Source organism: Nestor notabilis, unplaced genomic scaffold (assembly GCF_000696875.1).
Source record: "Nestor notabilis isolate BGI_N333 unplaced genomic scaffold, ASM69687v1 scaffold7376, whole genome shotgun sequence".
Lineage (NCBI taxonomy): Eukaryota > Metazoa > Chordata > Aves > Psittaciformes > Psittacidae > Nestor > Nestor notabilis.
The window spans coordinates 29,226-51,848 of NW_009932312.1; the positions used below are offsets into that span (position 1 = coordinate 29,226).

The 22,623-nt window shown below is 41.3% G+C and overlaps 1 protein-coding gene across 1 annotated transcript in view; it reads left to right on the forward strand.

Annotated features, from left to right (window-relative positions):
• Positions 1 to 269: 269 nt before the first annotated feature.
• REPS2 (RALBP1 associated Eps domain containing 2) overlaps positions 270 to 22,623 on the forward strand; it is a gene marked incomplete at both ends in the record, with an annotated part of 35,208 nt that continues 12,854 nt past the window's right edge. The window contains 9 exons of the mRNA XM_010016320.1: positions 270 to 291; positions 5,106 to 5,229; positions 7,918 to 8,066; positions 9,554 to 9,677; positions 12,408 to 12,505; positions 14,243 to 14,381; positions 16,356 to 16,419; positions 18,477 to 18,619; positions 21,892 to 21,986. Coding sequence (XP_010014622.1) covers positions 270 to 291; positions 5,106 to 5,229; positions 7,918 to 8,066; positions 9,554 to 9,677; positions 12,408 to 12,505; positions 14,243 to 14,381; positions 16,356 to 16,419; positions 18,477 to 18,619; positions 21,892 to 21,986 — 958 coding nt within the window. The remainder of the gene's footprint in view (positions 292 to 5,105; positions 5,230 to 7,917; positions 8,067 to 9,553; positions 9,678 to 12,407; positions 12,506 to 14,242; positions 14,382 to 16,355; positions 16,420 to 18,476; positions 18,620 to 21,891; positions 21,987 to 22,623) is intronic.

Here is a 22,623-nt window from a genome sequence, read left to right on the forward strand (position 1 = left end):
GGGTGCGGAACAGGGGAAGACTGTGACAGCTATATACAGAGGGTGCCATAGCAGTGTCAATGGCTGAACGGAAAGCAAAAATCCCAGCTCTGCCTTTGCCTGATAGCTGGAAACCTTTCCTTGAGGCTGCAGGATGGTCATCTCAGCCTGTCCATAGGATTATGGAATAGCTGTTTCTGATTTTACCTCTTTTTGAACTTATGGAAAACACACTTCAGCTCTAGGCTCATGTTCATTTCCTGAAGTTTAGCTCTTGCAATCTAAATTAGACCTGCCCAGGGTGTTCACAAGGTCAGTGTTCTTGGAGGCTGCAGTGGAAACTTGTTTGGAGAGCGCTCAGGAGAGCTGGAACAATGTCAGATTGTGCTGGGAAAAGCTGTTTCATGTGGGATGTCTTCAAGGAGCAATTACAAAAATAACACTCGCTGTCAGCCGATAGAGGAGAGCAGTGAGTGGATAATAAATACAAAAATCTGCTTTGTCTTCCAGCATCTCAAGATTTAAAGCTTTTCTATTAGGAGTTTGCATGGAGAACGGTAATGTAGAACAGCCATTCTTTCGAGCAGGTCATAGCTACATTTTAAATTTTAATGTTGATGAGTTGGTAATCTGTTTAAAAGAAAGTATATAGTTTTACAACCATAGAAAAACTCCTGGCCTGTCAAAAAAGTGTGCAGGCACCTAGATCTGGCTCCTTCTCCCCTTCTTATGGCTGCATGGTTGTGTGTTTTGTGGGTACCTACTGAAATCCCGTTGAACTGAGAGGGGCTGTTCCAGGACTGACTGAGAGCAAACATGGTATTAGACACGACAGCTTTCCATCCTTCTCTGAGAAATGTTGTGTGAAACGAACTTTTATCCGTAATTGGCAAATGACTTGTGAAATTGTTTTATATAAGCAGTTACACCTTGCAGTAAATTTAAACTCGCTTTTAGTCCATCCAGCGTCATGTTCTTGCCTGGCAAACCATTGAATAGATTAATTTTTGGAAAATTCTGTTTTATCATCCTGAGGTTAGATTTGGCAAGCAACATCTGTAACCTGCCACCATGAAAAATTATTTCCAACGTGTTCTTCATTAAACTTTTCTTCAATATTCAGCTGTCACTGGAGGATTACAGCTTTCTGCTGAAGACCAAAAAAACCTGCAATGAATATTGACTGTCAATTGTTCTTTATTAAAATCCCTTGTTTTGATTTACATTTGTGTCTGTTTAGCAGCACACATGCAACCCAAAGTGACAACAGGAAAGGATAGAAATAATTTGTTTTTAAGCGTCAGTTGAATGAAATCAGAACTGATGTTTCTCCTGTATTTCAGGGGATATTTTCATGTATCTTAGTTGCGAAGTTGCTCTCTGTTTTATTAGAAAAAGAGCCTAGTTTCAGCTTGAAAAGAAAAAAAAATCGTATCATGTTCATATACAATGCCTTTAATTCAGATGGATATTGGAGACTTTTAATAGTAGATTGCACAAACTAGCTTAACTTCAGTATAGCATATCACTAAATGTAATCTGCCCATCAAGGGGCTATGTGCAGTGACCCTGTGAAATGTAAAACCGGGAAACAAAAAAATAATGCAGTATTCAGTCTAAGCTGCTGTGGAAATTTGAGCAGGCAGCATGTTCTGAGGAATTAAATATGGATAAAGGCTAATCTGCTACCTACCTTTGGGTTCGCTGGAGACAGGGGCTGCTCCCAGTAGCAGCTCTAAGCAGGGACCTGATGTACGAAATGCTGTCTGGAAGGAATGAACCTGAGACCCTCTCCTTTAAATGTACAAGGAACCTTTAAATGTAAGAGCAAATGCCTGTACCTGCAATTAATCTGTATGAATACCTGCAGTTAATTGGGTAATGATTTTGGCAACTCTTGTCAGCTTGTATCTTTTGCTCTGGGTTATTAAGAAAGAGATCAGGATTTAATTGCACAAATAGCAGAGAGGAGCTTGCACCTACAAAATATGTTTCTGTTGTTGCCACCAAAGAGCAAAATTAGAAAGAGGCAGTTTCAGGTTGATTAGCTCTAAGTGTGCTTGAGAAACAGCAGTGTGCTTTTGAGAGATGGTGTACCCTTGATAAAATGTTTTTAGTCTGCTTGATCAGAATAAAATGTTCACGTTTCCGTATCAGAAGCAAGCAGAGCATTTATGGCATTCCGTGACCTTAATATTTGGAAGTGTAGAAAAAGATATGGAAAATTAACTCTCAGTATCTTTTCAGGAAGGTGACAGCATCACAAATCCCTGTGTGGAAGTCCCTATTGCTCAGGGTTTCCCCTTTCCAGCAGCCAGTGAGAGGAAACACAGATCACTGTGAAGCTGTTGCTCCACGACAGCAAGTGTAGGATGCTGTAGCAGGAAAGGAGTCTTAAGAGAAGAAATATCACTCTAAGGTACACCCATTGTACACCCAGGGATTTTGCGTGGTGTTTTTGTGCCACAGCAGCTGCCGTCCCAGCGCTGCCTATGGGTGAAGCAGGAGGTGAGCTCCATAATCCCCATGGGGGGGCCCAGGTGCAGGGAGATGCCGAGCTTTTGCAAACTCACTTATTCAGCACTGGCCTTTGTTTAACAAACATCTCCCATAACAAAACAGGGCTGTCTACCCAGTCTGAATTTCAGCTTGGTTGTGCCCCTTCTCCACCACTTTTCCCCAGTAAACCCTGGGCTGGTGGCTTCCCATGTCCCTGCCACAGCAGTGTTGTCCCCACAGCTGTGGGGTTTGGTGTGCCTGGGCAGTTTGTGTCCATGGGGAGCCAGCTGGGCCACAGCTGTGGTGTATGCTCCGTGTCCTGGGTCAAGCCCGATGGGTTTGTAGCTCTACACCGCTATGTCAGGCAGAGACAGTGCCACTGGTGGGGGAGGATCATGCAGGAGTGGGAGGTGCAGGCAGCAGGACAGAGTGAATTAGGCGCATCCATGGGCAAAGAGAAAGAACCTGCTTTGGACTTCAGAAATGATACTGATGCTCTGCCCAGCCCTCCCAAAACACTGCAGGTACTGTGGTGGGCTGTCCCAGCATCACATCCATGCCACAGGCAGGCAGAGAGAGTTGGGTGTCAGCCTGGAGAAGTCTTTGCGGAGACATTAGAGCAGCCTTCCACTACCTAAAAGGGCCTACAAGAAAGCTGGAGAGGGACTTTTTACAAGAGCATGCAGTGATAGGACAAGGGGGAATGGCTTTAAGCTGAAAGAGAGGAGAATCTAGATTAGATATGAGGAAGAAATTCTTCGCTGTGAGGGTGGCGAGACACTGGCACAGGGTGCCCAGAGAAGCTGTGGCTGGCCCCACCCCCGCCAGGTTGGACGGGGCTTTGAGCAACCTGGTCTAGTGGAAGGTGTCCCTGCCCGTGGCAGGGGGCTTGGAACTGGATGAGCTTTAAGGTCCCTTCCAACCAAAACCATTCTGTGATTTTATGCTTCCACAGCTCAGCAGGCATCTACCTGTAGTGTCAGCTCCTGTCGTGGGACCCCAGTGGGCTGCTGTTGGGGGACCCTCTGTTGCAGTGGGACCCTACACTGGACAGTGCTGCTCCCTGTGGCAGTGGGGAGCCCTCTGTAACACAGTGCCTTCCACTGAGGTGTGGCTCCTTCTTACGCCCCAAATGTGGCATAGTTCTCATCAGAGGAGTTCCCTTCCATTTGCTTCTTCATCCCCACCATGCTCCCATTTTTAATCATGCTTCAGCACATCCATCTCAGGCACATGCCAAGATCCCTGTGTTCCCATCAGAAAAGAACTAAGGCCAGCAATGGGGGAGGGCGGTGTTGTAAAAAAGAAATAATTAGAAAAGTCAGGGTGACTTTAAGAAAAAGATATTTAGAGGAAAGGGGATGGCAAATAACGCCGGTTAGTTGAAGCTGTCCTCATACAGAGAATCAATCTCCCTTTTCATCAAGCAGTAAGAGAAAAGAAAGCTGCTTGATGCATCTTGTGATCAAGGAATTAAGCCATGCATCTCTGAATCTTGCAAGAAGAGAAGGAAGTCAGAGCTCATTCAGGCAAAGCAGAAGCCACATTCAGAGAAGAGTTTGCTTGAAGATAATTTGCGTTCATTAGTAAGAATAACCGTTCTAAAACTATTTTTTCTTTTTTAGTAGTTGTTTCATGTGACATTTTGCCACTGTATGGGTCTGTATGTATACATAGAGAAATAAATTTAAAAAAAAGATTGTTCATTTGTGCTACTTGTTTATACACATGACATGGAATAGTTTCTGTCATGTTGTTGTAGCTTGGGAGCTTGGGACATGGTTTTCCGGAGAGCATGAAGGACTGGCACAGCTCTGCTGTCCTTCCGCATGCGGGCAAAGCACCTCACCAACCAGGAGATGTTGCTAATCTAGGTGTATTTCAGGAATACAATCTGGGGCTTCCCTTTACATCTGGGGAGAATGGGATTTCATTCTAACCTCAGTGCCCATCTGAGGTTTGTTTGTGAACATCTGGGAGCTCCAGGGACGGGAGAATTCGTGCCTATGCTTAAAACCTGCTGATAGCTGTTGTTTGTTTAGCTGTTGTCTGAGCGTGGGAATGTGGAGCTGTTTGCTTCATAGAGGTGGCCGAGTGAAGTGTATATATATAAATTAAGTTTCAGTGCTGAGACCATGTTAATTTTCATAAAGAAAAATGTTGTTCTGCTCAAGCAGTGCGATGAGGTATTTCTTGTGTGGTGTTTATGTTCCAGTTACAGTAATTGTCTGAACTGTCATTATAAGGGCTATTATTAAATACAGTTTTCTGTGAATACTATACCTTGCGCAATGGAAGTGTTCTACTGGACAGCATACTTAACAAGTTATCATTTTACTTGCTATTAAAATCATGTAGTATGAAAACCTGTAAGTTGTTTTACAATAGCAGTGTTACCCAGCAGGGCTTCTGAAAAGCTTGACCACTACCTACCTGGCCTATACTAAGGGTGGTGTGATCAAACAGCAATGTCCAGAGTTGAAACATTTATGTTTAATAGAAATCTTTTAAATACAACAAGCATTTTTCATTGTTTAAAGAATTTTTTTCTTTGTTTATGTAGAGGTGTTTACATTCTCTGGAAGAGTGAAACGCGTTTAACTAACAGTGTGTCTCTTCTCTCTTAGATTACGGAGCTTTGTGGAGCCAAGCGTGTGGGTTATTTTGGTCCTGCTCAATTTTATATTGCTTTGAAGTTAATTGCAGCAGCTCAGTCAGGGTTCCCAGTACGGATTGAGAGCATTAAGAATGGTGAGTAGCAAATTTTGCTTGCAGCGCTCTGTGCTTGTTTCTTACTTTCGTTAATGCTTGATAGCTCCCCATGGTGGTAAACTTTTTCTTCTAACATATCTGTGAAAAAAACTGTATTTCGAGGAGCAGAGAAAAAGTAGAAGGTAATGTTATATTCTGTAAGTGATAGGTAGAAAATTGCAGTGAATCGTATGTGTGGCAAAGCTGAGATGACATCCCCTTCTGGAAAAAGCATTACCAAAGGAATGGAATGAATGACAGCTGATCAGTGCTGGAGGTGCATTTCTCTCTCACCTTCAGCCCCTGGTCTTGACAGCTGTCTAGAGTGGGAGCTGATTGCTGAGTCAAGTGGAGGCTTGTGGTGGATGTGGGCAGGTCAGGGGTCCGCCCTGTGCAGGGCAGCTTGCAACACTCATCATGCTTTAGCAAATAATCCTGCTTAAATAAATAGGTAATGGTGACAAAATCCTAATGTTTCCTATCAGGAGGTATGAAAATGTGTATTAGATGTAATTTAAAACAATTTTGTTCTTCCCAGTGACTTGACAGTAATATTAAATGTACTACTTTTGGTGGAGAAAAATAAGTCTCAAACTCAAGCGATGAAGAGAGAAAGCAAGTCCCTTTTAGCTGCAGAACCTTGATAGCAGCTAAACTGCAGGAACTCTGTTTTTACCTTGCTAATGCATGCCCTGCCTCAGCAGGGCTCAGGCTTCAAAACGCATGGCTTTTGACTTGGGCTTGAGCCTGTACAGGTTTGAATCCTTAGCTCCCATATCCCAGGCAGATGTTTGAACCATGCCATGAGGCCGTGCCCTGGGCAAGAGTGCTTGCCACCATCCAGCTGAAGGCAGTGATGCAACCAGCCATGAGACCAGAGGGAGGTAGGAAAGGCAGGACGTAGCCATAGCTTTTCAATTGGGTCACTATTCGCAGCACAGTTTCTGGTCTGCTGTCCCTGTTAAGGGCAATGAAATGTAAAATCCACCTATGTTACAAGGCACAGTGAGGGGATTCCCTGGTCTGCCTGCATCTGAGGGGGAATCCAGGCTGGCAAGCATGTGCAGACCTGTGTGAGCTGAGCTCCTATGGTGCAGGGCTCCCAACCAAGTGGGAGGGATCGGATGCAGGTGGCATGGCTCAGTGCCTGGCTAGAAGGGGAGTTTAAACCAGGGGTGAAGCAGGGTGGCCTGGATTTGTCCATCAGTTTTCCTTACAGACAGTTTGTGTGCTCTCTCTTGCATTGGTGTCCTTGTTAAAGATGGTAAGTTGAACAACCCCCGAAAAAAGTCCCCAAAACCCATCTCTAAAAACCAGAAAAAAACTAATGTAGAAACCTGAACTAAGTGAGATTTACTGTGTTTTACACACATAGCATAGGATCATAGAATGGTTTGGGTTGGAAAGGACCGTAAGATCATCTAGTTCCAACCCCCCTGACATGGGCAGGGACACTTCACACTAAACCATGTCGCCCAAAGCTCTGTCCAGCCTGGCCTTGAACACTGCCAGGGATGGAGCATTTACTACTTCTTTGGGCAACCTGTTCCAGTGCCTCATCACCTTCACAGTAAACAACTTCTTCCTTACATCTAACCTAAACTTCCCCTGTTTAAGTTTGAACCCATTACCCCTTGTCCTACCACTACAGTCCCTAAGGAAGAGTCCTTCCCCAGCACCCTTGTAGGCCCCCTTCAGATACTGGAAGGCTGTTATGAAGTCTCCACACAGCCTTCTCTTTTCCAGGCTGAACAGCCCCAACTTTCTCAGCCTGTCTTCATATGGAAGGACATGAGAACTTTTTATGTTGAGGACATGAGAACTATACGCAGTACTCCAAGTGGGGAGTGCAAATAATCCACATACTTGAGTGAAGAAGGGTACTTGCAGTCTTTGCATTGATATCCTGCTTGCTTACTGTTACTGAAATGCTTCCAGTGCTAATTTTATTTTCTCTTGAAATATATGAGTGCCTTTAGAGTGGGGTGAGTTACATGTACCAACCCAAATTGAGTTCTTTTTCTTCCTGGTAGTAGCTGTAGGTGTAAATAATTACAGAAGTAATGTATAGCTTTGCTGGGTTTTGAGCATTCTGTTGATTTTAATTGTACTGATCTTTCAGGCTGACTGTGCACAAAAATAAATGGTGTTTCTTCAAATTAATCATGAATTGTCTTAAAGGGTGACAAAGTGTCACCCTGCTGCTCTGCAGAGCAGATGCGACATGGGACTTTTTGACACGGTCGTTTCACTAGGCCTTGGCATGATCTCTGAACCCTACCATTTTGAATTTGTTCCTTTTATGATGGCAGTGTTGAGGATACTGTGATCCTGACTGATTAATTCATCAGTCCTACAGTTTCTGTGGGAAACCATTCTTTTCATTACAGACAACGTTTTGAAGGCAGGAAATGAGTTTGCCACTTGCTTTAATAATGTGCACAAGGCTTATTTCTTTCTCTTTGCATGGAGAGATTATATATTAAGCTAGTGAACGTAGCTTTGTGTAACATTCACATTTTTATTAAGATACAAAATAATCACAGGAGTTCCACACTTACAAGTGTTACAAAATATAAATAGTAGTCTTTTATAGATAAACTTTTCATTGGTTTTACAAGACGATACTGCTTAAAGTACTTTTAATGTGCTGTAGTCTCAGCTGAATTTTTCTCTCTTTTAATGAAGAATTGCCCCTGCCACGGTTTATGGCGCTGAAAAATGACAGTGAAGCACGTTATGGGACTCCAGCAGAACTCCATGGAGTTAAATTTCAGGTTCCACATGCAACTTTGGAAAAAAATTCCTACAAAAGAACAGATGAAGGGGACAAACAGGTAACAGGCTTGTCTCCTTCAGGCCAATATGTTATTACGCATTCTCCTTCTGGGTCCAATCCTGTAAATGATTACACTTACGTGGGCTTTCTCAGTTTTGCAGTACTAGACAGGAGATGAACTCCTGACATGCAAATAATCCCCATTGGGCTGTGCTGTGATTTTGATGCATCCCAGTTGCATCCCTGAAGGGAGTTTCTCTATATGAGCTTGTATAAAGTGTCAGCACTGTAATATTCTATGTAAGTTCTTTCAGCATTATTCTCCTACCTAGTCTAGCACTGTTTCTTGGAGAGGCCTAAGGGAGGAGCAGCAAATAGAAACCTGTCTGTGAGAAAGAAGGAAAGCAAGCAGTTTCTCAGGGCCAGTATAATACTTAGTCACTAGAGAAATATTTAGCTGGAGAAGAGCTGTTGAATCACGAGCCACTATTTCTGGGTGGGATAAGACCACCAGGTTTTCTTCCATTCTACCCTCCCCCAGGAGTGGTCCAGAGTAAATCTGCTTTTCTTTTGTCCTCAGTGAAACACTGTCCCAGCATTCTTTGTTCTGAGTAGCCAATTTAATAAAGCTAAAATGAGGGAGATTTTTATTACCTGTACTTAGTAGAGTTGAGAGCACTTACTCAGATACACGCAGCTTCACAGTGCAACCTTGTTTTGCATAATTTTCCCCAGGCCTGACACCTTCTTCTCTGGTACTGTATCAGGTCATGTTGTAAGTGTCTGGTGGCAGGCACTTTATCTTCCTGCAGTGCACACATATCTGTCACACAGTGTGTCAGTGTGAGTAACAGCTTTCCCAGCCTGAGGTCAACCAACAGGAATGAGCTGATGACAAGATGGTGAGAATAACAGGATGAGGAAGAGGAGCATGTATGTTTATCTGCCTGTGTGTACTGACACTGAAGTGGAACGCTGCCTTCAGGCCCTGGCTTCATCTCAGTTATCTTTGTTGTTCTGTATTTCCCTTATTCAGTAAACTGTTTCAGGATCACATCCTCCTCTGAAACAATCCCTGTATGTCAAGGGAAAAAGAAAGCTTTAGGATAGTTACCCAGTAACACCTACAAATCTACAGAGTGCTTAAAATACTGATTCAAGAGATTTATTTTAATTTTTAATAAGTTTTTATGTGAAAAATGCTCTCCCACAAAGAATGCACTCACACTGTGTTATGTAAGTTCAAAGATACCCACTCACATTAAGCCTTCTACGTGTACTTCTTCAGGCATCTTTGGAAGCAAAATGTCTTAAGCTGCTCATTGCAAAGCTTTGCTATGGCATTGCCATGCTTTACCTCTAGAAGGCTCAATACCAAAATCTGTCTTTTGCTTTCTCAGGAGATTTTTCTTGGAAATACAGGAGCTGCAGTATTTGCGGCCTCTTTGTCTGTCATACTGTATGTATTTGGATAACTGTGCAGGATTACTTGGTGCTTTTTTGGGTCTCAGAATTGCTTTTTGTGTTGGTGTGTTTTTAAAATAGGAACCTAAATCTCCTCCAATGTCTCCAATCTGTTCACCTCCTGCTTCTCCATCTACTTACCAGAGAATACCCCTAAGTTACGGATATGGTAAATCAAGAAGTGGTCTGGAACAGCAGCATGGAGGTAGGATAAAAATTGGGATGCATACATTGTTTTAAATTCATTTTTTTTTCCTTTCTCGGAAGCATCAAATTTCAAATGCAACTGACAATCAGCATAATGATTTAAAAATTTAACTAGACCTGTATTTTGAAAAATTATTTAATCAACTTTATTTTGATTGTTCAATCCTGTCTTCCTATTCTGGTAAGTAAGTTAGATTTATATGTCGCAGCTCACAGATGAGAGTATCTAATCTATGACAAGACTGTGCAATGTATCACAGTGACAGGGTGCTTGCGAGTATTTTCAGAGTGCATGGTGCCTTTGGATTTATTAGAGGGGAAGAAAATCTGATTTCAGTAGCCACTGTATTAGTTTTCAGATTGGCAGAGAACCTTCCTTTGCAGGAAAGGATAATAATCTCTGTGGTCTCTTTGGTTTTATAACAGAAATAACAGTAAAACATGAATATAAAAACAGTCCCACAATATAACTTAGGCAAAACAGTCAAAAATATGTCAAAAAAAAGATTCTGTCCTTGATCTCACTACCGTTAGAGTAGGTGGCAAAACATTCTGATTTTAGTAAGAAGGTAGTGGGCAGAAGCCAGTTGTATTAGTAACAGGAACTTCTAAAGCCTTAGTAAGGTTCTTGTGCTCTCCTAATTGCAACATCTGGTGACCAAGATGCTGGCAATAGTAGGCATTTGTGTCTGTCATCCTTCCCTCATTCCTCCTGCTTTCAGTTGGTGTGTTTGCAGTGAGTGAAGAGTAGAATGTGGTGCTAGTCCTTTTAGCTGTTGTCCTTGTTTACAAATGAGTGAAAATACAGAGCTATTTCATTTTGAAACTCAGTACAGCCACAAGACAGCATTCGACACTATCAGGTTGCCTTCATGTGAAAATCATACCAGTACTGAGTCACAGGCATTCATTTGCTGATTGGGTAAACTCTGTTTGTTCAGTGATGGGATTTTTCCTCACCCCACCTTTGGCATAACTGATCAAAACAGTGATGGTTGACTTCTGAAATAAGCAATACTAATGAGGTGGTCTTCTGGTACAACTAATTTCTGCTCCAGTGAAGAAGACATGTAGCAGATAGCCCACACCCTGAAGAGCTGAGCAGGAGGTGGCCATCAGGAGCAGCTGATTGTGCCACCTCTGCTCTTTTCTGGGACCCTGTCCCAGACTGGTCAGTACTATGGGGGTATTTTGGATGTTGGGGTTTTTTTTGTTTGGTCCCCTCCGCCCTGAATTTGATTGCAAATATATCTCATGGGGTCAGTGGCTGTGCAAAACAAGTAGAGGCAGCATCATCCAATCCAGCTGTCAATTTCATCTAAAATTAACTATTAAACAGCTTGAATTTTTAAGGTGATAAAATCCTACAGGTATAGAACACTATGGTTATTTTCCAGAAAGAGAATTTCTCCTATATTCCAGCAAAGGAATCTCTCCTGTTTTAATCCCACTGGGGATAGTTCAGCCAAATGTATTCTCAGTGGCAGTAAGTGGGTCACATTTTAAGACCCATGCTGTGCCAAGTTCCAGGCTAGGTGACCTACTGGTTCTTCCTGGACTTTAAGATTAGGACCCTTCCAGTTTTCTGAAGAGCGCTTGAAAGGACAGTTCTGGAAGCCACCGTGTTAGTGTATGCACAGGAGGTGCTGGTGCCACAGCACTGACACAGGTCAGCTGGTCTGCACTGCAGCTCTGACCATGAAACGGGGTGGTGTGTCTTCAAGGGCAAGCCTTTACACTGTGACTGTGACTATACTTTTTTTCTTGATAGTTTTGGATGCTTTTCTTGCTAGCAAACACAGAGCAGCGTGGCCTTGTGTTTAAATCTCTCCAAGGGCATCTGTATGTTTCACAACTTCCTTCCCGTATTTTTTTTTCTGAAATTAGAAGTTGCTTGTACAGGAATAAAAATAGATGCCAACACAGGATAAGAACACTTAGAAAAACAAGGGGGTATAATTTTTAAGGTCTGAACCTTTTTTAAGATTTCTTGGTCTCGCTTTACGTTAAGGGTCTTCTAAGTTCTGCCTGTAAGTTTTAAATAGGCTGGAAGCAGAAGTTCTGGGATCTGTAAGGGTTTGTGGGTGGGTTGCCTTTTTGTTTGCATACTTGACCTATTTTTAAAACATTGTTCCTAAATGTGTTGTTATGCTACCCCTTACATATTTGCTGCAGTTGAATGTAAGTGATTTATTTTAGCAAAAGAAGGAGTAATTGTTACTTTTATTTGCTAACTTTACTCCAAATAATGCAAAATGTATTTTGATTTTCAACAGAAATTAGGGAAGGGAGAAAGAAGAGTATTTAAAAAATTAGTGATTTACTAATTTGTAACATTGTCAAAGCATATTTTTTGCAGCTCCGTTGACTTATTTCTTCTTACTTGTAATGCATTCTTGTGCTATATATGGCTATAAGTATATGAAATGTATAAATATATAAACAGGCTATAAAAATTTATATTTCAGCATGATGAACAATGATTTTTGTTGTCTAGCAATATATAACTGGCAGTTTCTATCAGTAATGTCTGAAGAATGGTGTAACATGAAAGACAAGTATGTGGCCGGAATATTGTTGCAGAAGACAAAATGGATTTTGATACTAGGTTCACAAGGTAGATTCTTGACCTTGTGGTATTTAATGATTTCCTTTACCTTAGTAGAATCTTTTTGATTATCCTTTAATTTTTATTTTATTTATATATTTCATTTTTAAATGTCTGTAGCTCCTTATGAAGTCAGACACTCTACTCACCAGCAAGATGGAACATCATCAGGGAATTATGGAGCCAAACCTGCACTCACCTGCTCAGCTCCAAATCGGGTAATGAGTTGCATGTTTTTCTTTAGTAGTACTACTAATAAAACAATAGAGAAAGGAAAAAATGGGCAGAAAAATTCTCATATCAAAAGTAAAAAGTGTTCTCCATGGTGTTTTTAAAGTAGAAGCTGAAACCTGCTTTTTTACTCTATGAAAAAGAAAATAAAAAGCTGATGGGAAGGAGGAATTAAAATAGATAATCCAATTAATTCAATTGCTGAAGCTAAGTAGAAGTAGTATCAAATAGCATAGGTAGGAAAACTATACTGAGAAGCTGCAGTTAAAAAGTAAAAATAATAAATAATTGAGGCTATCCTAGCAGAAGTAAAAATTTTCATTTAAAACCTATGAGGCTTCACAGAGATTCCTGCTTGATTTAGAATGTTGTCTGTAACACGTGTGCAGAATTTATGGCCTAATATTCTGTGTATTGTTGGTTAAATCACTTTGCAAATAGAATAAATGCATTTCTGCCCATTTGTTTCAGTTTATGAGGTGGGTCTTATGTTTTCCTGCTGGTTGCAAGAGCAGATCTGTCCAATGTTCCCACATACCTGCTTACATTTATTATGCAAACAGGTAGTGTACCCTAAGGATTAGCTTTTCTTAAATAAGTAAGACTCAGAGAGACTGTACCTTTTCCCATGTGCTTAGCACCCGACACCCATACTAAAATGTCACCTGAGCCTCAGGAAAAGATATGCAGGTAGTGTTGCATAATTCGTGCTAACTTGAAAGGAAAGTGAGTGCATTTGTGTAGCACTTTGAAATGAAAATTAGTTTAAAGCTTTATGATGTTGCCTGTTTCAGGGATCTTTTGATGTATTTCAGAACCGGTGTTTTGCGTTTGATTTTTAGGAAATGGACAGGTATGTCAGAGAAAGAGTTTCGGAGCTGGCTGGAGTCCAGCTATTGTTCATTCTTGCCCTTCCTCTTTAAAAGCATTGTCATCCAGGCCTAAATCTTGAATATTAAGTCATTCCAGTTTAACAAAGGTAGTAACTGTACCAGCAGCCCTCTTCTAGACACCACCACTCAACCTACCAAACATAGAGACCTCCCTTAGACAAGTCAATCAGAAAAAAAAGACGTAAATGGATAAAATATCCTTTTCCTCCAGAGTATTCTTCTTCCTGAAGTAGGATTTTTACCTAAACTATGGGAAGTGACAGAGGGTTGAGGAGGTCTCAAGAGTTTTGCATGTCTCCCTGGCTTGGTGTCATTTCTGCTTGGGCACCCAGAGGGTCCAGAGGCAGTGTAGCTCCATAATAACTAAATACATACTTTCTTAGCAAAGCTAAGTTTTCATGCACTGTGCTGCATAGATATAGCTTTAGGTCCTTTACTGTTTCCATCCATTTCGGGTGTATAGTGTGCAGTTCAGGGTTGTAATGCATGGCAGCCAAAATGAACCCCTAAAATGAATCCAAAGGTAATAAACTTTGTCATGGACTTTGGTTTTTTTGCAATCAGCGGTCGTAAGATTTCTTTTTTCTTTTAGCTTTGGTCATGTAAAACTTCCTTTAATTGTCCGGGTAAAGATACCTAACATTAGCCTCAGCTTTAATGGCTAAGTAGTGAGACAGTAATCTGTGTGTCTGTTTTGCTTCTCATCTTTTTAAAATACATATTTTAAATGTAAATCACTCCCTAACAGAAGAGAGTGAGTGTGTTTTTTTGAGGTTTCCACTGCCCTTCTGCCCCCCCACTGGTGGCTGGTACCAGTGTCTCTCCCTTCAGTCTCTTTCAGCAGAGCGGGAGCAGCAGGACAGCAGCACCCACTACTCAGATGACCCTTGGAGGATAACAGAGGAGCAGCGAGACTACTATATCAACCAGTTCAGGTCCCTACAGCCTGACCTGAACTCCTTTGTTTCAGGTAATTGCTACCAAACACCATGCATGTCAAACAGAGGGACCTGGCTGAGAAGTGAGAAGTGTTAAGTAGATAAATTAATTCTTTTTTCCTGTCTGGAGTGAGTTTATGAGAAAAAGTTGGTTGTGGCAGACAACTAAAAGAGCGAACCAGTACTGTGGCTATTATGTTTTTTCTTAAATATCCTCATTTTAGAAAAAATAATTAAATAATTTGCGTATCCAAAGGAGAAGCATTGGCAATTTAGCAAAAATTAAAGTGAGCTCTCTGTATTTCATCCACTGTATTTGTGGATCACAGTGTATATTGAGCTGAAAAACCCATAGGGTTGTGCTTGGTTTCCCAGCAGAAATGTGGCTGTGTGTCCATGTGATGAAAGCAGAGCATGCAGTTAACTGTCCTGTGTGGCCAAGCCTGAGTGTTTATGGCTCTGCGGACTGAGATTTTGATCTTTAGATGATTAGAAGCAAACCTTGGATAGCACACACATGCTAAAAGTATTGTTAACAGCATGAGATTACCTTTCCATCCTCAATAGGAGGATCAGGGTGCTCATGAGAGTCATTATGGGTGCAGGCAGTACTTTTCATGCCGTAGTTTGGCAAGGAAGATGTCAGAGTTTGTAAACTGAGGCGTTTTTACTGAGCCCTGCTGTATTACTAGGGTTCAGGAGGCTCGGATCCAGCTGAAAATTTAAATAACCTGCTGCTGACAGAAATTAGTGCTTCACCAGTTCTTTGCCTCAGTTAAGACTCCTTCATATAATTTACTTGAAAGAGAAAATGATTGTCCAACAACATTGTATTTCCTCAGAGACTTACTATATGTCTGTAACTGTGTATGCATCTATATATGCATATACAGCCTCTCAGGTAGTTGTGCATTTTCCTTTATGTTGAGCAAGGTGCTCAGGCAGTCCTTGCCCATCCAAAATTACTGTTGATAAATGGTAAATTTGAGCTTCCACAGCATCCTAAAATAATGAAGCTGTAGAAATCCTTGCTACAGCGTGATATGGACACCAGAGGTTTGTCCAGGTTCAGGAAGTTATTTGCAAAATCTGTGATTGAAGAGATCTGTCATAAGTTATTGAATATTTAAGTTCTACCCCTGGTTGAGAAAGTTCCTGAATTGCATGTGGTTGGAGGGTCGGGGATATTCTGGAGGTACATTATTATTACATGGCTTCTTCATAGTCACATACTCCTCTCTTGGCATCTGACGTTGGAGAGGACATGCTGTGCTAGGTGAATCTTGGACCTGTCTCTGTGACAGCTTTTCTTATGTACTGCAGTGAGTGATCTGACCTGAATGCCCAAGGGGAAAAGGAGTATAGATCTGGAAGTCTGTGCTTCATGTTGCCTTATGTTCTGTAAGAGCCTGTATCCAGTTAGGGATTCCAGATAACCCTGATAGCCTATTCATATGGGATGGTGAAAAAGCAGAAGTGTTAGCTAGGAGAAGAATGAGAAGGACTGTTGTGGCAGGATGAATGAGAATGCCTGCAGCAGGACAGTAGCTGTGTGCTAGCGGAGTCTTCTGGTTCCTGTTCCCCCAAAAATCTGAGCCTGAAGGGAAAAGTCAAGGTTGAAGCAGCTTCTTGGGAGAGCAGTATAGATGCTACAGCACTGTACTGCCACACACATGGCTCTGGGTGAAGTAGAGCTGTTCAAGTCTGTTATTTCATCATTAGTGACATACTAATTATTCTGGTTAGAATCGCTAGTACTAAAGCGTGTTTTCCTTCCTTTAATTTTTCCCATATGGAGGGAGTGGGGAAATGAGGTCAACAGCTCTGTCTGGCTTTCTCTGTCACTTACTCAACAAGAGACAAATGGTCCAACAGCTATAGTAGCGTTCAGTTAATCTGAGCGTCTCTGGGATGTAATCAGCTGCTTCTGGCATGGTAGCTCTGGTCAAAGGTAAATAATTGGAGAACTAATTTCCAATGGTTGATAAGGCATGGTTTCCCAACAGGTTCTGTGGCAAAGAATTTCTTCACAAAATCAAAGCTGCCCATCCCAGAGCTTTCTCACATCTGGTAAGTACTGTAATAAGTGTTGGGGATATGTATCCTCTTTTTTTTTTTTTTTTTTTGGGGGGGGGGTTGGTTTTTTTTGGGGTTTTTTTTTTTTTGTTTTTTTGTTTTTTGGGTTTTTTTTAAAGATGCTTAATTCAGGAGTTCTTGTTAAATTCTGAAAAGTGTCTTCAATTATAATTATTGCTCTTATCTCCAGAATCACTTTCAGGCCCAAGCAGCAGGGTGCTCATTGATCTTCCTGACACGTTTGTTTTCCAGGGAGATGTTCACCTGCTCAGCAGGACTGGGAGGGTTTGAAGAGAGATATAACTGAAAGCTGTTCTTAAGCAGCATCATTAGCTCCATGAAGTGACATTTTTCATTAGAAGACACAGAGGAGAAGCACCTCTGGAATGTTATAGATGTGTTGTTGGTTTTATGTTTCTGGCTGTGTTTTGTCAGAGGAGGCCTAATTAATGCCTAATTTTTAGTAAGTACAGCTACATAATTCATCAGTGCTTTTCTAATGAACCAGTACACTTTTAATGAGCTTATTTAGAAATGATTGCAGATGGAACTGTACATGATAAAATTTGACAATAAACAACATGGTGCTTTGTAATTCAGTGTCATCCTTGCATCTCAGATAGGAAGAACAGTTTTAAACATTGATCAGAAATGGTGATAGAATTCATATATGCTTTTATAAGAGAGATAAGAAGAAAAGCTTGCAAGAGCCTAAACATCTGTTGGGGTCAACGAATGTCTGGAATCTTTTCAAAGTGGATTCTCAGTTGTGAAAATAAAAAAAAAATCAAAAACCAAACAACTGAAGAAACATAGTAGTGGGGGAAGTGAATATTGGCATTTATATTTAAGAATACTTAAGAAGAATGGATTAACCCGATGTATTAACAAAACACTTTTTCTTTTTACTGCTGACAGAAGTTTTTCTCCATGCAAAATTTAAAGCAAAGTATTCCTTTCTAGTAGATAATTATAATTTTGTGATGATGTGATTTATCAGGTCATGTTGCTGTGTTAAACACATAGGAGGTTTCAGTCTTCATCACTATAACCTCAACAGCTTGGAAAAAATCTCATTACTTTCAAAGAGTAGGAAGTTACATGTTTGTTTGCTTTAGTTCACCATGTGCTCACGATAAAATATTACTCAGTTCTTGCAAATAGTTAATTTATAAAATTGAATTCTTGAGTTTATGAGGAGTGGTTTTAGTGTTTAAGAAGAATCTTAGAATTAGAACTGTTTTAGTGAGAAGTGAACAATAACATCTAGACTTGTAAAGATCATTAATTTAACTCTTTTCTTGAGGCTAGTCAATAGTGCTAACTAATCATTGCTGAAGTCTGCTTTTAACCTTCTCTGCTTGAAATGGCTTAGGATCCTTCATGGATTGGCCAAAAGTGCTTCCAACCTTTTGGAAAGTTAATTTCACCCTTGGAAGTACAAGATTCATGTTTTAATACATTCGTACCATCATATTGTATGGTATGATACATAACAAAAAATTTAATTAAAAAAGCAAAATGTGGCAAGTCATTACTGAAACATAGAATGGTTTGGCGTAGAAGGAACCTTCAAACCTCATCTAGTCCAACCTCCCTTCAATGAGCACGGACATCTTCAACTAGATCAGGTTGCTCAGAACCACATCCAGCCTGGCTTTGAACACTGCCAGGAATAGTGCAGCCACAGTCTTTCTGGGCAACCTGTGCCAGTGTTTTACCTCCCTCGTTGTAAAGAATGTTTTCCTCGCATCCAGCCTGAATCTCCCCTCTTTTAGTTTAAAACCATTACCCCTTGTCCTATCACAACAGGCCTTGCTGAAAAGTCTCTCCCCATCTTTCTTAGAGGCTTCTTTTAAGAACTGAAAGGCCCCAATAAATCAGCTTGCTTCATCTTCATGAGACAAAGTTAGAATCAAGTGCAAATGGCGGAGATGTTTGTCTTGTATTAAAATATTCCTTCTCGAAGTTGCATTTTTGTCTCCCATGTGATCGCACACGTATGTTTCCCTGAGATAATGGCTTGGAAAACGTGTCTGTTGTATCCGCAGGGAGCTGAGCGATGTGGATTGTGATGGGGCGCTGACACTCCCTGAGTTTTGTGCCGCTTTCCACCTTGTGGTTGCAAGGAAGAATGGTTACCAGCTGCCTGAGACACTGCCGGAAACACTGCTGCCCGAGTACCTCCAAGCAGGTAACGTCTCTGCAGCAGGTCATGTTCCTGTTGCCATCTTAGGAACCCAACATGCCTGTAAGACAGGTTTCATTTTTCATCCTGCAGGTAGGATGGCTCTCCAGATGCTTTTTAATGCTTGTGTTTTTAATGCTGCTGTAAAAGGAATGTATAAAAGCAAAAAATAGCAATGCAAAATGTAGCAGTTACCTGCTTCTTTATGTCTGCCTCTTTCCTCCAGTGTGCTTCAGGTGTCATTATAGCTAAAATGGCAGATGGTACCTGTAGCAAAGATAATCCATAAAAAGCCAGTATGGCTTTTGACTCTTCCGATTAAGTATCTATCTCTTGAAGATGTGTTGAAAATGAGTCTGGGCTGCTTTAGAACGTAGTATGCCAATATATTTTGTTAGATGCAGTTACTGGTTATATCAAAGGTTGACTTTTTTTTTTTTTTTAATTTATTTTGTGTAATCCACAGATTCTTCTGTAAGTAATTTACAGTAATGATGGGAGGATTACAACAATTCATGTAGCTCAGGGATGAATTAATCCAAAATATAACATAGCTCAATAAGAATGTGCAGTGAGAGACTTGCCCCTTCATTTGTTCTCTTCAGTTATGTCTCTTTTAATTATAAATGAACACTGAAATATGTACTGTTCCATCTAAAAAATGTGCATGACTTTCTAGGGCAAGGAGGATTAATCACAGATGATAATTACAGTGCTAAGGGATAATATTTAAGACCTAATAAAATCTCCATTGAATTTGATGACACTGAATATATTAAAAGACAGGAAAAGAGCAAATCAAGCTGCAGTTAGGAAAATTAAATGTTCACCCTGTATCAGATTTGTGCAGTAATTTCTGATGGAGTCATGTTCCTTATAATTCACGATCTTCATATCCAAAGTGAGAAGGTGCTGTAAAACCTGCATTTCCAAGTCTTCATCTCTTTTAGTCTCTCTAATTACATTCCCTTTTCATAATTACAGCTACCCTTTTCCCTCCAGGACCACCGCTTCATTCGCTACTCTCACACCTCATGATAAATGAGCTTGTAAGGGGGTTCTTGTTGGTGTGTCTTCACATCAAGCCTTTTTGGGTAAAACTCCAATGGAAATAACTATCTCTAGTTGTAGGGAATCATAGTGTCAATGAGAGGAAAAGCATGGTAAGCTGTGGTTGTTGCCTGGGGGAGACCTCCTTTTCCCTAATTTCTCCCTTTCAGCACTGGTGTCTTTACCATTTTCTTAATGATTGTTTCATGGTGTTGTACACAACCAAGCATTTCAAGCTGATATATGTGGAAGAGGTGAAATGACTGGTTGTTAGTTGTGGACACTCTGAATTCCTCAGCTAATATGCTAATTCTAGTTAGCTTGAGGATCTGAAAATGTCTCGTGCTTGTTCTTCTACGTAGTCAGGATTCAGAACTCTGTCTTTTGAAAGACTTGCATTAATAAAAAGCACAACATCTCAATACACTAACACCATGAATAGCATAGAGCCCTGGTTGTATCAACTTCTGAAATTAAAGCACTGATAAGTGAGCAAGTGCCTCATACACCTGCCTAAAATCCTAAAATGTCAAGAAACTCTTTTCATGTTTTCATAATAACCCTGATGAGGATTACTGGAAACTGTTTTTCATTAGGTTATTGTATAAGTTTCAGGATGAGGCAGAATTTGGTTCAAGTGAAATATTTGCATCTGATAAGAGTACTAAGGCTTCAAATAAAGTGTCTTGGAGCGTAAGACAGAGCATTTAAGAATGATTTAATCTTGCTATTTTTATGGCTTGTTCTGTAAACTACAAGCAGAGGTTCCAGTGCTGTCCTGGCACAGCTCCATTAAAAATTCAACTCACCACCTCCTTTTCTGAAAGTTTTTATTTAAAACTAATTTAGAGCATCTGTAAGGCTATTTGCCCTGTGTGTAACCCACTGTATTGTAAATTAAGAAAGATTTGCAAGAGCTTAATCAGGAAAATCAGATGCTAGCCAGAAACTAGAAATTTGATGTGCAAACTGATTATTCTGCCTTTCAGTATATTTCATGCTGAGGAGCTCAACATGACCTGGCAATGTGCATTAGCAGCTTGGAAAGCCAAGCATATGCTGAGCTGCATCAAAAAATGAGTGTGACCAGCGGGTTGAGGGAGGCGATTCTCCCCCGCTTTCTGCTTTCATGAGACCCCACCTGCAGTATTGTGTCCAGCTCTGGGGTCCCCAACACAAGAGGGACATGGAGCTGTTGGAGCGAGTCCAGAGGAGGCCACAAAGATGACCAGAGGGCTGGAGCACCTCTGCTGTGAGGGCAGGCTGAGATAGTTGGGGCTGTTCAGCCCGGAGAAGGTTCAGGGGAGACCTTAGAGTAGCCTTCCACTACCTAAAGGGGGCCTACAATAAAGCTGGTGAGGGACTTTTCATAAGGGCCTGTAGAGGTAGGATAAGGGGGAATGGCTTTAACTACAAGAGAGTAGATTTAGACTAGATATTAGGAAGGCATTCTTCACTGTGAGGGTGGTTAGACACTGGAACAGGTTGCCCAGAGAAGCTGTGGCTGCCCCATCCCTGGCAGTGTTCAAGGCTAGGCTGGACGGGGCTTTGAGAAATGTGGTCTAGTGGAAGGTGTCCCTGTCCATGGCAGGGGTGTTGGAACTAAGATGATCTTTAAGGTCCCTTCCAGCTAGTGCAATAGAAATGAGGTTCTTGTTAATATTTCCATGAGAAGTTAAGAGTTGATTTCCCACACCCTTTCCCCCCCACCCTTCTCAGTTTTGTTCAGTTAAAGATGCTGTATACTGCAGCATCTAGTGTTTGGTGTCTTTGCTTTTTGCTTCAATTTTAGCGTATAATGTAGATTCTGTTATACTTCTCAGTATTCAGAATGTCAAAAAATTGGAGTAGAAGGTTTGGTGAGTACCTTCAACATTCCTCGGACAGCAAAGTATAAACTATGAGGCCGAATAACTTGATACTGGATTGTGAAGAGGAAAAATGAAAATAGATATTTGTTGTTTAGCGGTTAGTGTTTACTAAGAGTCACTTCTCCCAGGTTTCACAATTATGTCTGCAACAGAAATACATGCTGACCCTTTCATGACATTGATTTACTCAAAATACAAGACAGACAGATTTTCTTCATGGTGTTTGTCATCTGTGGTGTACAGATCAGTAGTGATACGTAGAAATGAAAGGGCAAATGATGCTGGAATACATTCTTAAGAAGTGTGTATTAACCAAAGACTTGACACATCCCCCCCCTTTTTTTCCTTCTCGTGCAGCTTCTTTGAAGCCCATGCGTGACTGCGCGCTGTTTGATTCTTACTCTGAGCCGTTGCCAGGCGGTCAGCAGACTCGGGACTTCGGTCGCTCAGAGGTAAGGAGGCATGAGAAGGGTAGTTACCTTGCAGAGTGCAGAGGAATAGGCCAGCTTCACAGTGGCTGTGGCATGGGTAGCAGCAAATCTGCGGGTCTCTGAGGCGACTTTAGGAGTCTCGAAGCTTCCCATTAAGCCATCTTGAACCCCTCTCAACAATTTCTGAAGTGTGTGGAAAGGGCTGACACGCTTTTTAAAAGATACTCCCACATAACAGAATTCACAGTAGTCATCAAGGAACTCCAGCCTTGTGCGACGTTGGAGCCTGCAGAGAAACACCCCTTACCTGTTCATGTTCTGTGGGGCTGCCTTTGGTCCTCTGTCATTGGGAGCCAGTGGTGAGGGGCAGAGCCCATGCTGCCAGAGCAGCGCTGTGACAGAAGGATAATGCTCAGGTGAAATACCTTGTGAATTGGAAGTGGTCCAAAATGTGAGGCTTCAGGTGCAGACCTTGTTCTAGTCAGGCACTTCTGACTGGGTAGCTCTTGAGTATTTCTTCCATTTACAGTGAGTGCTCCATTTGTACACTTACTCCCTCAGTTTTGGTGATGAGAATTAAAATGTCTTGGCTTGTCCTGATTCCTTGTACTTTGCTTCTTTGCAGGCTGAAACTATTCCAGATTTTGTCCAGTATGGA